Source organism: Cavia porcellus, unplaced genomic scaffold (assembly GCF_034190915.1).
Source record: "Cavia porcellus strain 051 isolate PalLab524CR breed Dunkin Hartley unplaced genomic scaffold, mCavPor4.1 scaffold_32, whole genome shotgun sequence".
Lineage (NCBI taxonomy): Eukaryota > Metazoa > Chordata > Mammalia > Rodentia > Caviidae > Cavia > Cavia porcellus.
The window spans coordinates 16,110,164-16,123,516 of NW_026947515.1; the positions used below are offsets into that span (position 1 = coordinate 16,110,164).

The 13,353-nt window shown below is 39.4% G+C and overlaps 1 protein-coding gene across 15 annotated transcripts in view; it reads left to right on the forward strand.

Moving 5' to 3' along the window:
* Bptf (bromodomain PHD finger transcription factor) overlaps positions 1-8,836 on the forward strand; it is a 126,410-nt gene extending 117,574 nt beyond the window's left edge. For 14 of the 15 annotated variants that reach the window (XM_063241824.1, XM_063241828.1, XM_063241825.1 and 11 more), the window contains 2 exons: positions 3,297-3,483; positions 7,936-8,836. In XM_063241824.1, coding sequence (XP_063097894.1) covers positions 3,297-3,483; positions 7,936-7,972 — 224 coding nt within the window. In that variant the 3' untranslated portion in view covers positions 7,973-8,836. Of the gene's footprint in view, positions 1-3,296; positions 3,484-7,148; positions 7,585-7,935 lie in introns of those variants that run through there. The other variant, XM_063241826.1, reaches the window with a different exon arrangement.
* The last annotated feature ends 4,517 nt before the right edge of the window (positions 8,837-13,353 follow it).

Here is a 13,353-nt window from a genome sequence, read left to right on the forward strand (position 1 = left end):
TGTGTGTGTGTGTGTGTGTGTGTGTGTGTGTGTGTGTAGCCTTTGACACCGAGGGAGCTGTGGCTGGAGCTCAGTGAGACAGCACTTGCTTACCTTATACTACGCGACCCTGGATTCAGTCCCAGGACTGCAAACCTAAAGCAGTAACGCTGAGGATTTCACTGTGTTTGTTGTTTGTTGTTCTTGTCTTTTTGAGATAGGGTCTTGCTATACCGTTCAGGCTGGCCTTAGGCTCACTTTTCCCCTCCCAAAGGTGGAAAGGTGGAGGGTTCCAGCCCTCTAATCATGCCCTGATCTTCCTGGTGGCCAGCCTCCACTTTAAAACTACCTAAGAATCCCCATCCACCAGGCAGCTCATTAGCATATAAAAGACAGTGCTACTCAGAGGATGTGAGGGAGCGCTCTGTTGCATAATGGAATGCAAATGTATATTTCACAATGTTATACTTGCCTGCCAGCCTAAGGATGTTTACATTTCTGTATCCTACCTATACTGTACTTACCAGTATTGTTTCTCATATCTTTTAATGTTTTCCCCTGACATTTTTGTAGACACGTTGTATCATTTTTACCATGGGTGATTAGTGTCATTTGACACATATATCAGGTATCTACAAAACTGAATGAAGAACCAGCATGAGGCACATGTCTGTAATTGTACCTGTTTGGCTGGCTAAGGCAGGAAGGTTGCAGGATCAGGGATAGTCTGGGTGAGCCAATGAGACCCTGTCTCAAAGTTAATAATGATAATGAAAAGTTAAGTGCGCCCTTGAGGAATGAGGAGGCAGGAGAAAGGAATGAATAAACCAAATTATGCTACTGAAATCTAATGTAAGGATTTTAAAACCACTATACAGAAATTTTGTTCATAAGTTAGATTCTTGACTTCTCTTTGTACATACATTGTGCTTGTTTGCAAATGAAAATGTAATATAAGTAAATATGTATAGATCCTATGGATGTGGTTTCCTTTATCTCCAACCAGATAAATAAAGACCTATTGTTCTATGTAATAAACTAAAAATAAAATAAAAGAACCTAGATAGCAACCAGGATTTATATTTTAGAACCCCAATCAAAAACAAAATTGGGTACTAGGGATTTAGCTCAGTGGTATAAGAGCCTGCCTGACAAGCACAAGGCTAGGAGTTTAATCCCCAGTAGCACCAAAAAAAAGTTGGGATTGTTGCAAATTCAAGAGCAGTCTGGGCTATAAAGTGAGCTCAAGGTGAACCTGAACTGCATAGCAAGACCATGTCCCAAAAAAGACAAAGAAAAGAAGAAAAAAAAAGTTGGACAGTACTCTAAAAAATAGATGGAGGAGGATATCAGAAAGTGAAAAGACATCCCTTGTTCTTGCATATGAATAACCAATATAGTGAGAATGGCCTTACTTCCAAAACTGTTTACAGATTTAATGTAATTCCAGTAAAATTCCAATAGCATATCTCACAGAATTGGAAAAAACAATCCTAAAATTCATCTGGAACCAGAAAAGAGCAGACAGTTCTGGGCAACAAAGGCAAGACAGGGGGCATCACAGTCCCTGACTTGAAATTACACTGTAAAGCTGCTGTGATAAAAGCAGTGTGGTCCTGGCCAAAAATAAAACGGAACTAAAGATCAGTGGAACAGATTACAAGATGCAGAAACAACTCCAGATATGTTTAGCTACCTTATCTTTGACACAGGTGCCAAACACACTCGCTTAGAGAAAGACAGCCTCTTTAATAGCTGATGCTGAAAAAACTGGCTCTACACATGCTGAAGACTAAAACTGGATCCTTGGCTTTCACTATGCACTAAACTAAATCAAAAATGGGCCATATTAGCACAGAAACATTAAATCTAATTGATAACATTGTATAGGCAAAGGGTTTTATGAATAAAACCCTGATAACACAGCAACTGTCACAATCAGTCAACACTTAGGATCTCAGCTTCTTAAAAGGCTTTTTCTAGGGGCTGGGCATTTAGCTCAGCAGCATAAGCGCCTGCCTTGCGAGCAGGCAGTCGCGAGTTCGATCCCCGGTACCGATAAAAAGGAAAAAGACAAAAAAAAAAAAAAAAAAAAAGGCTTTTTCTCAGCAAGAGAAACCACCAACATAGTGAGGAGAGATAACTCATGATGTCAGGGAAAATGTCTGCCAGCTGTCCCTCAGACAAAGGATTACTATCAAGAACATATAAAGAACTCAAAAAAAATTAGACCTCCCATATTTAAAGGCCCAATCCAAAAATGGGCAGCTGAGATGAATACACACTTCTCAGATAAAGAAATACAAACAGCAAATAAATATATGAAAAAATGTTCATCATCGCTGGTCATTTGAGAGATGCAAATTGAAACAACACTCAGATTGCACCTCACCCCAAAGAACGCTGTTATCAAGAAATGAGCAAATAACAAATGTTGGCAAATGTGGAGAAAAAAGGAACCCTTCTCCACTCTAGGTGGGCGTGTAGACCAGTGCAATCACTGTGGAATTATACTATAATTGTGGAGATTCCTTAAAAAACCAGGACTGGGGAGCTCAATGCATGCTGAGCATATACAAGGTCTGAATTCAATCTCTGGTACCACCAAAAATCAAAAAAAGCTATTCCCCTTCTGGGTATCTTCCCAGAAGGATTAAAAACATCATACCACAGCAATGTATGCACACCCTTGTTTATAGTAGCACAATTTGTAATAGCTTGATCTTGTAAACAACCTAAATGCCCATCAATCAAAGGACAGATAAAAGAGATGTTTTTCTATAATGGAGTACTACTCAGCCTTTAAAAAATAAACTTGAGGCTTTTGTAAGTAAGTGGATGCATCTAGAGACCATACTCATGAGTGAAATAAATCATACTTACATGTGTAAACTTCATATTATCTCCCTAGTGTGGGAAGCTGAAAGAAAAAAATACATATATACATACATATACATGTATATAAAATATAGTTAAGATAATTGTGCTAATTTCCCTTAGTTCATTGAAAAGGTGTATGCTAATATTGATTGAACAATTATATATACTCAGTAACTAAAGATAGAAATACACAGTGTACTAACCATTGTTACCTTCTAATTATCTTGTTTTGAATTTTTTTTCTCTTTAGAATTAGAAAAAAGAGAAAGTTGGTAAAGTGTTAATCTGCTCTTTGTGAAGCACAGAGTAGTCTCCGGTGGGAAAGAGGCTTGTCTCTGGGACTGTGCATGTGTATACTAGTCATCCCACACTGCGGGGCGTACTTATACTAGAAAACATTAAAGCTTTGAAACGGTTTTGTATTTTGTGTTTTTAAGACCTTGCCACCATGGAGGAAAGAGTACAAAGACGATATTATGAAAAGCTGACAGAATTTGTGGCAGATATGACCAAAATTTTTGATAACTGTCGTTACTATAATCCAAGTGACTCCCCTTTTTACCAGTGTGCAGAAGTTCTTGAGTCATTCTTTGTACAGAAATTGAAAGGATTCAAGGCCAGCAGGTAAGCACATGTAGTCTGTGCTCTGGATTAATTCTGCTCCTTCAACTCCCACTGTCCTTTCACCACACTGAGGAATGCAGTGTGGCAAATCATGCTGCATGTAAGTCTGTCGGTGGCGTAGACCCACAGGGACGAGTGGGCAGGCCCACTAATGAGCACTTACTGGGTGTGTGTGTGGTGAACCCTTAGAATTAGAGTCATTTTAAGAATTTGGGAAGCACTTGTCTTGTGCACCTGAAGCCCGAAGCCGTCTGGCAGCGAGAGTCGTGCTGCCCCCAGGTCCCATCCTGCGGGGACTGGAGAAGCAAGAGCCACCGTCCTAAGAGGAAGACCGCAGAGGGGGATGTAGGCTCTTCACCTTGCGTGGTGTGTTCTCTAGTGTTCTGTTTTTCTCGTGTGTGTTCCATAGGCAAAGCTAGACTTTAAATCCATAGGCCTTCTCCTTCAGATGTCTGATCAAGTGCTGAGCAACGTGGCGTGAAGTGTAGTTACTATGACCTGCTTTTCCGCTTCCACTCGTCAGCCCCACTCTCAAGCCCATGGGTGTCTTTCTTAAGTTTCCTTTTCTGTGATAACCACCACCATTCTGTGACCTTGAAATTCATTATTTAACATGCCCACCCTCCCATGAGTTCAGTTATCCATAGACATTCAGATTGGGTGGACCCTGGCTGGGCTGGGCCTCTGTGAACTCCTACAGGGCAATGTTCTGGGCGGGGGCTGTATCTCAGCCGTGGGGCGCTTGACTCGCCTGTAGAAATACTGGGGATAATCAGCATCCTAGCTAGTAAATTTCCTCCCTTCAAGGACTATATTTGGGGTATTTTGTCTTTTTCTCCTATAGCAAGGTGGATGGTTACCAAGAACTGTATTTAAAAGTGAAGCTCACGCCCACCTAAAGTATGAAATTGCATTACCAGTAAAGGATTGAAACTGTAGTCAAGGAAACAGAGCAGGCAAGCAGGCTAAAGACCAAGAACCAAAAACTTTACCAAATCTCTAAGTTTCTTGCATTTGCAGCTCCTATCTGTTAATTCATTTGCTGTCAAACTTAAAATGAAAGGGGACTTAGTAAGCATAATAAAACCCTCTAAAAATAATGAACCATAAAGGAATCAGAAAGATGAACCCATAGTAGTAGAGAGGCTTGTTGGAACTCTCGTAGAAGCTAAGAGGAAAGGAAAAGAGAGATTAACTAGGGAAAGTGTATGCGGGTTGGAAGTGATACTGGCTTAGGGTAAGGCCTGAGACATTGCTTGACAACCTGTAATGCACAAACCAGCCCCTCACCAAAAGGAAAAATCCAGTCCAGTGCGCCAACTGCATTGACACTTAAAAACCTGCCTGTGGGTCCTGCTGTGGACATGCACGGGGACAGCCAGCCCTGTAGGAAAGCCTGCAGGGTGAAGGCGTAAGGTCAGAGTTGAGCAGAAAAATAGATGCCAGACAAACAGACGCTTCTTTAAAGACAAATTCTCAGTCACGTGCAGAGAGAAACTTTAGAAGACAGTGCAGCTATATCATCAAGTTTTTACAGCCAAATAACTCTCCCAACATACAGACCAAAAAAGAGAGGAGATGAAAATTATGAAAGAAAAAAATTTAATGGGAATTCCAGGAAGTACGCAGAAGACAGAGGAAATTACCCTCTGTAATTGTCCTGAGCTAATGAAAGACACAACACTTAAGCAAAAGAACAAATGCATTCAGCAAATAATTGCTAAGAACTTGCTGTGTGCGGACATTGGGAATTTAGCGATAACTGAATAAAGTCCCTCTCCTGCACGGACTTTATGTTCGTATGAGAAGTAGAGGTAAACAGTTGATCAGCATGACAAGTGGACAACTAAGAAAAGGGCCATCCCTGAATATGTTACTGTTAAGTTTCCACAGTGCCAAGGGTAGTGAAGCTCTTCTGCAGAGAACAAATCCACTAAAACATACCAAGAGTTAGACAGGTGCCAGACTTTTTATCCTACCACATACAGTAGGAAATGTTACAAGATTGTGGAAGGATACATCCAAATGTGTGAGGGAATTTTTCAGCTTAGCTACCTGTGCAAAGCCAGACAAGTATAATACGAGTGCTTCAGTTTTTTTAATATAGGGAAAAAGTATCCTTTCTTGGCAAATTCTTGCAAGATATGTGCTGTAGCAGAAATAAGGAAGTAAACAGAAATAAGACTTTAGGTCCAGGAAGTAAAAAGTAATGATCATTGTCTGTGCTGGGGCTGCATTTGTGTAGCAGGCCTACACAACAAGCTATCCAAATTGGACGGGAGAGCAGAGCTCTCCCAAGGCACAGTGACTCATGCAGCAGACAGTTTGGTTAAGACAGAAAAACATAAGACAATTATTGAAGAATTTAAGGGATCAGAAAAATAGCTCCATAAAAAAGTGAAAAGCTTTGTACAAATTCCTTCTTGGGTGTTATGGAGAAAACCATTTACATAGTTATAAAATATAACATTGATTTTCAGTTTTTAGAATCAAACTATAAATAAAGCATAAAAATATAATCAAACTATAAATAAAGCATAAAAATATAATATTAAGTTATAAGGAAATAAAGCCTGGACTCAAAAATAAGAGATGAGAAAATAGGTGAGCTCAGTTTGCATCTGCCATACCGGGGTTTAAACAAAATAAAAATGGGTAAAATTGAAATAGCAGTGTAAAGAAATCTAAAAACCTAGGCCTGGGGATTTAGCTCAGGGGCACAAGCGCTTGCCTGGCAAGTGCAAGGTCGTGAGTTCAATCTTGGTACAAAAAAAAAAAAGAAATCTAAAAATCTAAAGGTGAAAGTGCTTGATCCTCAGGGATCCTGAACTTTAGGTTGAATGAAAATAGGACATGAGAGCACAGCTTCTCATCATAAGCCACTCTGCACTTTATGATCTGTACCAGGGACCAGTGATGGCACCTGGTGGTGGGGGAGAGGGTACTTCGGAGTTTGCGACAGAACAAAGGAGTTTGCAGGAGGTGGTAGGGGCTAGCAGCTGAGTGTGCAGTCAGCTGGCCATGTAGTGAGGACTGGTGTCACTGCTGGGGACTGAGCACAGCCATGTGTCTGCTAAGCACTCTCCATGCCACTGAGCTGTACCCCAACCCAAAGAAGCCACTTAGGCCTTCTTGCCACCCAGTCCAAGTAGCTTTCGTTGCAAGTTTTTGTTCAAGTTTACATAATTTTCATTAAGGGACTTGGGGGCTAATCAGTTATGCTCAAATTGAAGTGTCAGATTATATAAAGGCAACCTGCTCTGGCCTTTCTAGGGGATGTCTGATATCTGCAGTTTTGTTTTGTTTTTTTGTTTTTGTTTTTGTTTTTGTTTTTTTGTCTATCGGTACCGGGGATCGAACTCCCCAGCCCCAATATCCGCAGTTTTAAAGCAGAATGAAATAGGGGCTGAGGATTTAGCTCAGCGGCATAAGCGCCTTCCTTGCAAGTGTGCGGTTGTGAGTTTGATCCCTGGTACCGATAAAAACGAAAAAGACAAAAAAAGCAGAATGAAATATCAAATAGTCACTGAAACTTGACTTATTTATTTCCTTTGCTGTATTTCCTCATTTTTTAATTTATGACCTCCAGTATTGTTTGTACATTATTTTCATTATTTTGTTAAGATTCATCATTTTTACCATCCATGTTCTTTCTTTTCTTACAGATTGTGATATCTTTAGTCTGAATTTTTAACTGGAATCAGAACTGGATGTTGGGGTCACTGTTTGTTATACCACGTGGTTACCTAATTGAAAATTGCCCCCCACAAAACAGAGATTTTTTTTAATGATAAAAAAAGATGTATAGTGGTAGAAAATTTATTCTAGCAGCCATATTGAACAATGTATTTAAAAATTGTACACTTTTGCAATACTGTATTTATCTATTACAGTACAAAGTATTTTGACTTAGTCCTGATAACTGTACAGTAATTTGGTTTACTAACTAAAGTTATGAATAAAACTGTGAAATTAGAAAGACTTTCTTAATAGAAAATATGCTTTTATTATTACTATTTCTCTTCTTTTAATATAATTTTTCCCTTCATATTTCCCAAATCAATGTAAATAAACAGGCACATACCTTTTAGGCAACGATAATGCTTTTGTGAATGTCTCTATTTGTCCCATTGGTTTAAAATGTAATCTTTATTGGGTGTGTGTGTGTGTGTATATATGTGTGTGTGTGTGTGTGTGTGTGTGTGTGTGTGTGTGTGTGTGTGTGTATGTATATGCACGCTTTTTCCAATGACCTGTCATGTATAGTGTACAGTGGAAAGGTTTAACATTTTAAACTAAAAATTTAACTGTTCTCTTAGATTTGCTTGCCAAGGATTAATGAAAGAACATGGCTGCTTCCCCCAGACTGACTGACCTTGGCATCCACATAAAGCATCATTGTTTTCAAAAATGAAGGGTGCTTAATTGTTCCCTTTTTTCTGTATTCTGTAGGTCTCATAACAACAAACTGCAGTCTACAGCTTCTTAAAGTTCAGCGTGTTAACATAAAATACAGCAAGAATCTGGTTGTCTGAACTATTTTAAATTAAGGAGCCAGATGTTTTTAGTCAGGTTATCCTGACAAGACTTGACCTAAACTTTGTTTTTATTGGTCATAACAGTCTAAATATATCTTGGCCAATTTTGTCCAACGGACAAAGGAAAAGCAAAGTCAACGACACCATTATCTTGTCAAGATCAAATGGTTTTACTATTGTGGCAGAAGCGGGAAAACTTTGTTTATTGAAAAAAAAAGAAAAAGCAAGAAAAAAAGATACTATGGGGTCAAGTGTAACTCCATGGAAATGCCACGTCTGCTCTTCAGTGAAGAAGCTGGTTTAGAGTCTCACAGAAAACTTTTGACTGTATTTATTTATTGTTGCAAAAAAGACGCTTTTTTATTGCTACCCTCATTTGTCAGCTAATTATTTTTTCTTATAAAATCCAGCCTCAGTTACATGTAATCCATCCTGTATCTTATCATGATTCCTGTAGGCAAAAGTACAAGATGACCTCTAGATGTCTTTTCTTTCTATGAAAGGAGCTGCTATGTACACATGTGCACACACACACACACACACAACTGGGAATCAACAATGAGTTTATTGTTCGTGATAGACAAAAATTAAGCTTGCAGAAAGGTTGGGCAAAGTGGTCCTGGACTACAGACTCTGTTGCCTTGAATATATCAATACAATTGTCCTTTCCTCTGCACCAGGCTAAAATGACAGAAGCTATTTGAAGGTATCTTGTTTGTAAACATTTGTCAGATTCTAATTTTTTTCTTTTTGTATTAAGATTCAACTATGGATGTATATGAAACAAAATAAATGGAGATAACTTTTCTCCCACAGATGGAGGTGTCTCTGTGCACTCATGGTTATCTGTCAGCCTCTGTGGGGAAAGGGAGGGGTTCCCGGGATGAAAGGCAGTGAGATCTGTCAGACGCGGGCTTTCCAGGACAGGAGTGGCCCTTCCTTGTCTAATTCCCACCCACTGCTACTACACCAGGGTGCTAATGCTCTTGCGTCGTCGATTGATCGTACCACTGGGAACAGAGCGGTAATAGGACACGAGGCACGGGACCTTCGTTGCACTTCTTGTGGTTCCAGGCAGATGAACAGTAACGGACAGCTACTTAAATTACATGAAGGCATTTTTAGGTGACCTCATCTTTGGTGAGTTTTTGTTAGCTGGGTTTTGTGCTGTGTAAGGAAAAGTAGCATAAACACTGGGAAGACAATGGAACAGCAAAGGAAGGTGTATTTTGCATGTTTTTCCTTTGAGCATTATAACTGTCTGCATTGTATTACTGCATTGTAACCATGGCTCCTTGGAAACCCGCTACAGTTAGATCATGCCTCTCGGCAAAAATTTTCCTAGATTTTGCACTAGTTCTATCAGCTTTGTCCTACCAAGTTCTAGAATTCACCTAGTTACCGTTTTTTAAAGATTTTCTTCGGTTCAATGTTGCCCTGCTATGCAAACTTTTCCCAGACCTTAGTTTCATAAAAGAGAGGTGTTGCTACAGTTCCCAGTTCTTATTACAGGCTCAGGTGTGTAGGTTCTGCTGACTGGGTTAATTCTCTGTAATGAAGCCCATTCCTTTTTGTATATAAAGATGTCACTTAAACCTATGCTTACAAACTAAAGAGACTAATTGTTCAACGTGCAGATATGGAAACAAAGTTTTTGCTTAAAATATTAAAACCGACGTAAATACAGGTTATTATGTTCTTTAGTTTTTAAAAAATGTTACATACTGTATGCACTGTGCTGATGCAAGAATTCTACATTTTAATGAGTTGAATCATTCTGCATCTCATCACATCACAGTATTTCTGTACTATTTATTCATAAATATAAATGGGCTTACTCCTTTAAAAGCTGTTTCAGCAAAAACTTTCCTACCTTTAGGCAATAGATTGCTATGTTTTTAACAAATTGTGGCAGATTCTGAACAGTGATTCTTTTTGTACTTAATAGGACATTTCATCCTAGAAAATAAAATAATGTTTTTGACATTGGATTTCGTGCAGTTTCTAATGAAACAATGGTTGGTTGGTTATTTTCTGAAGCTGTTAGCATTATCAAATTGTACAAACGAGATAAATTTTATGAAAATCCTGAGACCAGGAAGATGTTAATTTCATATGTGTATTTAAATGATATGTTTTTGTATTGCCATATACATAAAAACATTTTATAGTTTTATCAACTATGGAGCTTTAGTCTTTCCAGAGTAATTTTTGAAAAACATTATTTCAAAAGCTGCTTTTCTATGAGTATCCCTTAATGAGCTTCTATTCAGTAAGATATTAAGCTATTTTGCTTTCAGTAATCCAAGTAGTATAATACATATTTGTGATACTGTTAGGATGTTTCTACTCCAGTCTTTAGGCCTGTAAATATACTTAACTTGCATAAATAGATTTCTTAGGCTAAAAGTATTTTCAGTGTTTGTTGTGCTTCATCAGCAAAGTTCACAATCCTTGAGATCATAAAAGCTATTTTCATAATATTGGTAAGGCTTTTTTTTCCTAGCCAAATTCTGCAGGATTTGTATTAAGGTCCTGCAGTAGGTTTTTAAAAAGAAATTTGTATAACTTTGGAAATATTTTCTAACATGAACATTGAATCACCTTTTTATACTACAAGTGGCCTGGAGTGTTAGACCTTGAGATGTCTCTTGTTTGTAACTTTATCTTCTAGAATCTACAAATAAAAGTTCTTTCCCTATTTCTGCTCACTTCTGTTAGGCAAACTCCTGGCTTCTTTGTTGCGTTTCTGACATTATAGAGCCAACCTGGGACCCTTTTCAAATCTCCGCACACCTGCAGACTCCAGTCAGACAGCTGTCCGTCAGCACGGCCAGGCCCCTCCCGATCGAGGCACTCCCCCAGAGGTCTCAGGTTTCTAGTCCCCAAGATGAGAATGGTGATGCTCCCGGGCAAAACAATGGCTTTTAGACACTTAGAGCAGAAAGGGCCAGCTGAAAAGTTCTTTTAATAATTTGAAGTACTCTGAAGGACTTCTGGGTACTTAGAATGAGATACCAAAAGCATTTCTCAGAAGACTGATTCAATTTGAACCAGATTCAACTAAAGAAAGAAGCTTATTGTAAAAAAGGATGAAGTCCCGCTTTATCTAACTTATATTTCAACTTATATATGTCAAGTATGTACCAAAGTTGAGGCTACGCACTGTGGGTGGCAAATCAGCGTTAAAAGATTTTTCAGATACCTGTGCAGATGATTCTGGAGAAACAGGTACAGGGCCCGATGGTGGGCGCCACTGAATACAGGAACAGCTTTAATGTGCAGGTGGTGCTGGTGAATTGCTCCTCGAGGCAGTGAAGTATTTTGGTGCTAGGGATCAAACCACTACCTTGCACTTGTCGGGCAGGTGTTGTGCCACCCTGCTGTATATCCCTGGCAACACAGGTATTTTATTGAGCTTCTGTAAGAGCACAGAGGCACAGAAGGCCCTCGTTTGAAGCACACCGTGTGCTAAGAAAAATCAGTAGGACAAAAGGATTAGAAGCTATAATGAATGTGCTCATTAAAATATTCCATAGACTTGAAAATTGTATCTAAGGTCCTGACTTGACTACTGAAAATGAGATTTCTTAACCATTCCTTAGTTTTGCTTTGCCCACCCTGAAACTCCTGATCTGTTTTTAATTGTTCCCTGCTCATTTCTCCAGCCTTCTGCTATTCTGTTTTGGTTGAGCCTCATTGTTCTTGCCTTGCAGACCTGGACTTGTACAATGGTCTTCATTTTTATCCCATCAGTTTAAGAAACTGGCCCCAGTAACCAGGGGTTTAACTCAGTGGCACAGTGCCTGCTTGGCCAAAGCAAGGGCCTGAGTTCGATTCCTGGTACAAAAAAAAAAAAAGAAGAAATTGCCCTGCCTATATTTCTGGGATGTGTATTCATACGACTTCCAAGTATCAGCTGGATTTAGCTCAGCGGCATAAGCACCAGCCTGCCAACCACGACGTCATGAGTTCAATCCCAGGTCCCCCCTACCCCAAAAAAATGTTTCTCAAACATCAGGACTGGCATTTTTGTGTGTTTCCAAAATTTTTCATAAATAGTACTGTATCAAACTATTCTAAGTCAAATATTAACTCTCAGGTTCATGTAAAAGTGACTTTTTTTCGTCTTAAACTAGACCCATTTAGACTTAACTTGAACATCTGACCAGACCATCTTTCCCTCATTTTTGTTTTGTTTTTGGTGATGGTGCTAGGTGTTGAAGCCAGGGCCTTTAGTGAGCTGCATCCCCAGTCCTTTTTAGTTTTTATTTTGGAAAGGATGTCTCTGTGTTTCCCAGGCTTGGACCAGACTTAAGGACCCTCCTAGATGCTGAGATTATAAGCATGCACCTTTATGTCTGAATCGTATCTTAAAACTTAGCCCTAGCTGTATATGGTGGTGCAAGCTGTAATCCCAGCACACTAGGAGGCTGAGGCAGAAGGCTCATGTGTTTGAGCTCAGCCTGGGTGACTTAGTAAGACTGCTTCAAAAAAGGAAAAAAGAAAACAATGCTTTATTAGCTGCATACTCTGTTGCCCGTAGTTTATGAAATAGGTCAATTTCCAAAACAATTTTTTAAAAACATTGGGGATTTAGCTCAGCAGCATAAGCAACTGCCTTGCAAGCAGGCAGTCATGAGTTCGAGCCCCAGTACCGATTTTTAAAAAGACTTTTTAAAAACATCAGTGGGGTTCAAATCCAGGGTCTCAGGCATGCTAGGCGCTCCTACCCCTGAGCTACATCCCCAGCCCTTTTCATTTTGAGACACATCTTGGTACACTGCCCAGATTGGCCTAGAATTTGGGATCCTCCAGCCTCAGAAATGATTTACCACAGAATATTCAAAAACTCAACTTTACTTCTTCACTCCGTGTCTAGGTGAAGCGGAAAGAGTATCACGCTACATCTGACACTGTGCCACTTACTTCTCTGTCAGTCCTTTGTCCCGTCCCGATGTCCTTAGCACAGTGCTTCCATGTTCCATTTTCAGCAAATGACCCATTGTGAGCTCCAGGAGCTTATCACCTTGAGACCAAACCGATGCTCACTGTGTTTGGTGAGCATTCTTGGTGTCTGTTCATGGTGCAAGTTAACCAGTACGGCTTGATCTGAAAAAATGCTAATGTCTTTGTGAACTCAAGTATGAAATAATTAAACTGAGCTAGGGAAAAACCCTTTTAGAACCAACTAAAAACATCTGAAAGTCGCTTGTGAGCTGTCATTGATGGGTACTGGTACTAGGATTTTGGAAGGATATTTGAGGGAAGTTGTTTTTTCAGAACTTTAGGTTCAGTGAGGCTAAAAGAAGTAACAGGTGCATCCAAGAAC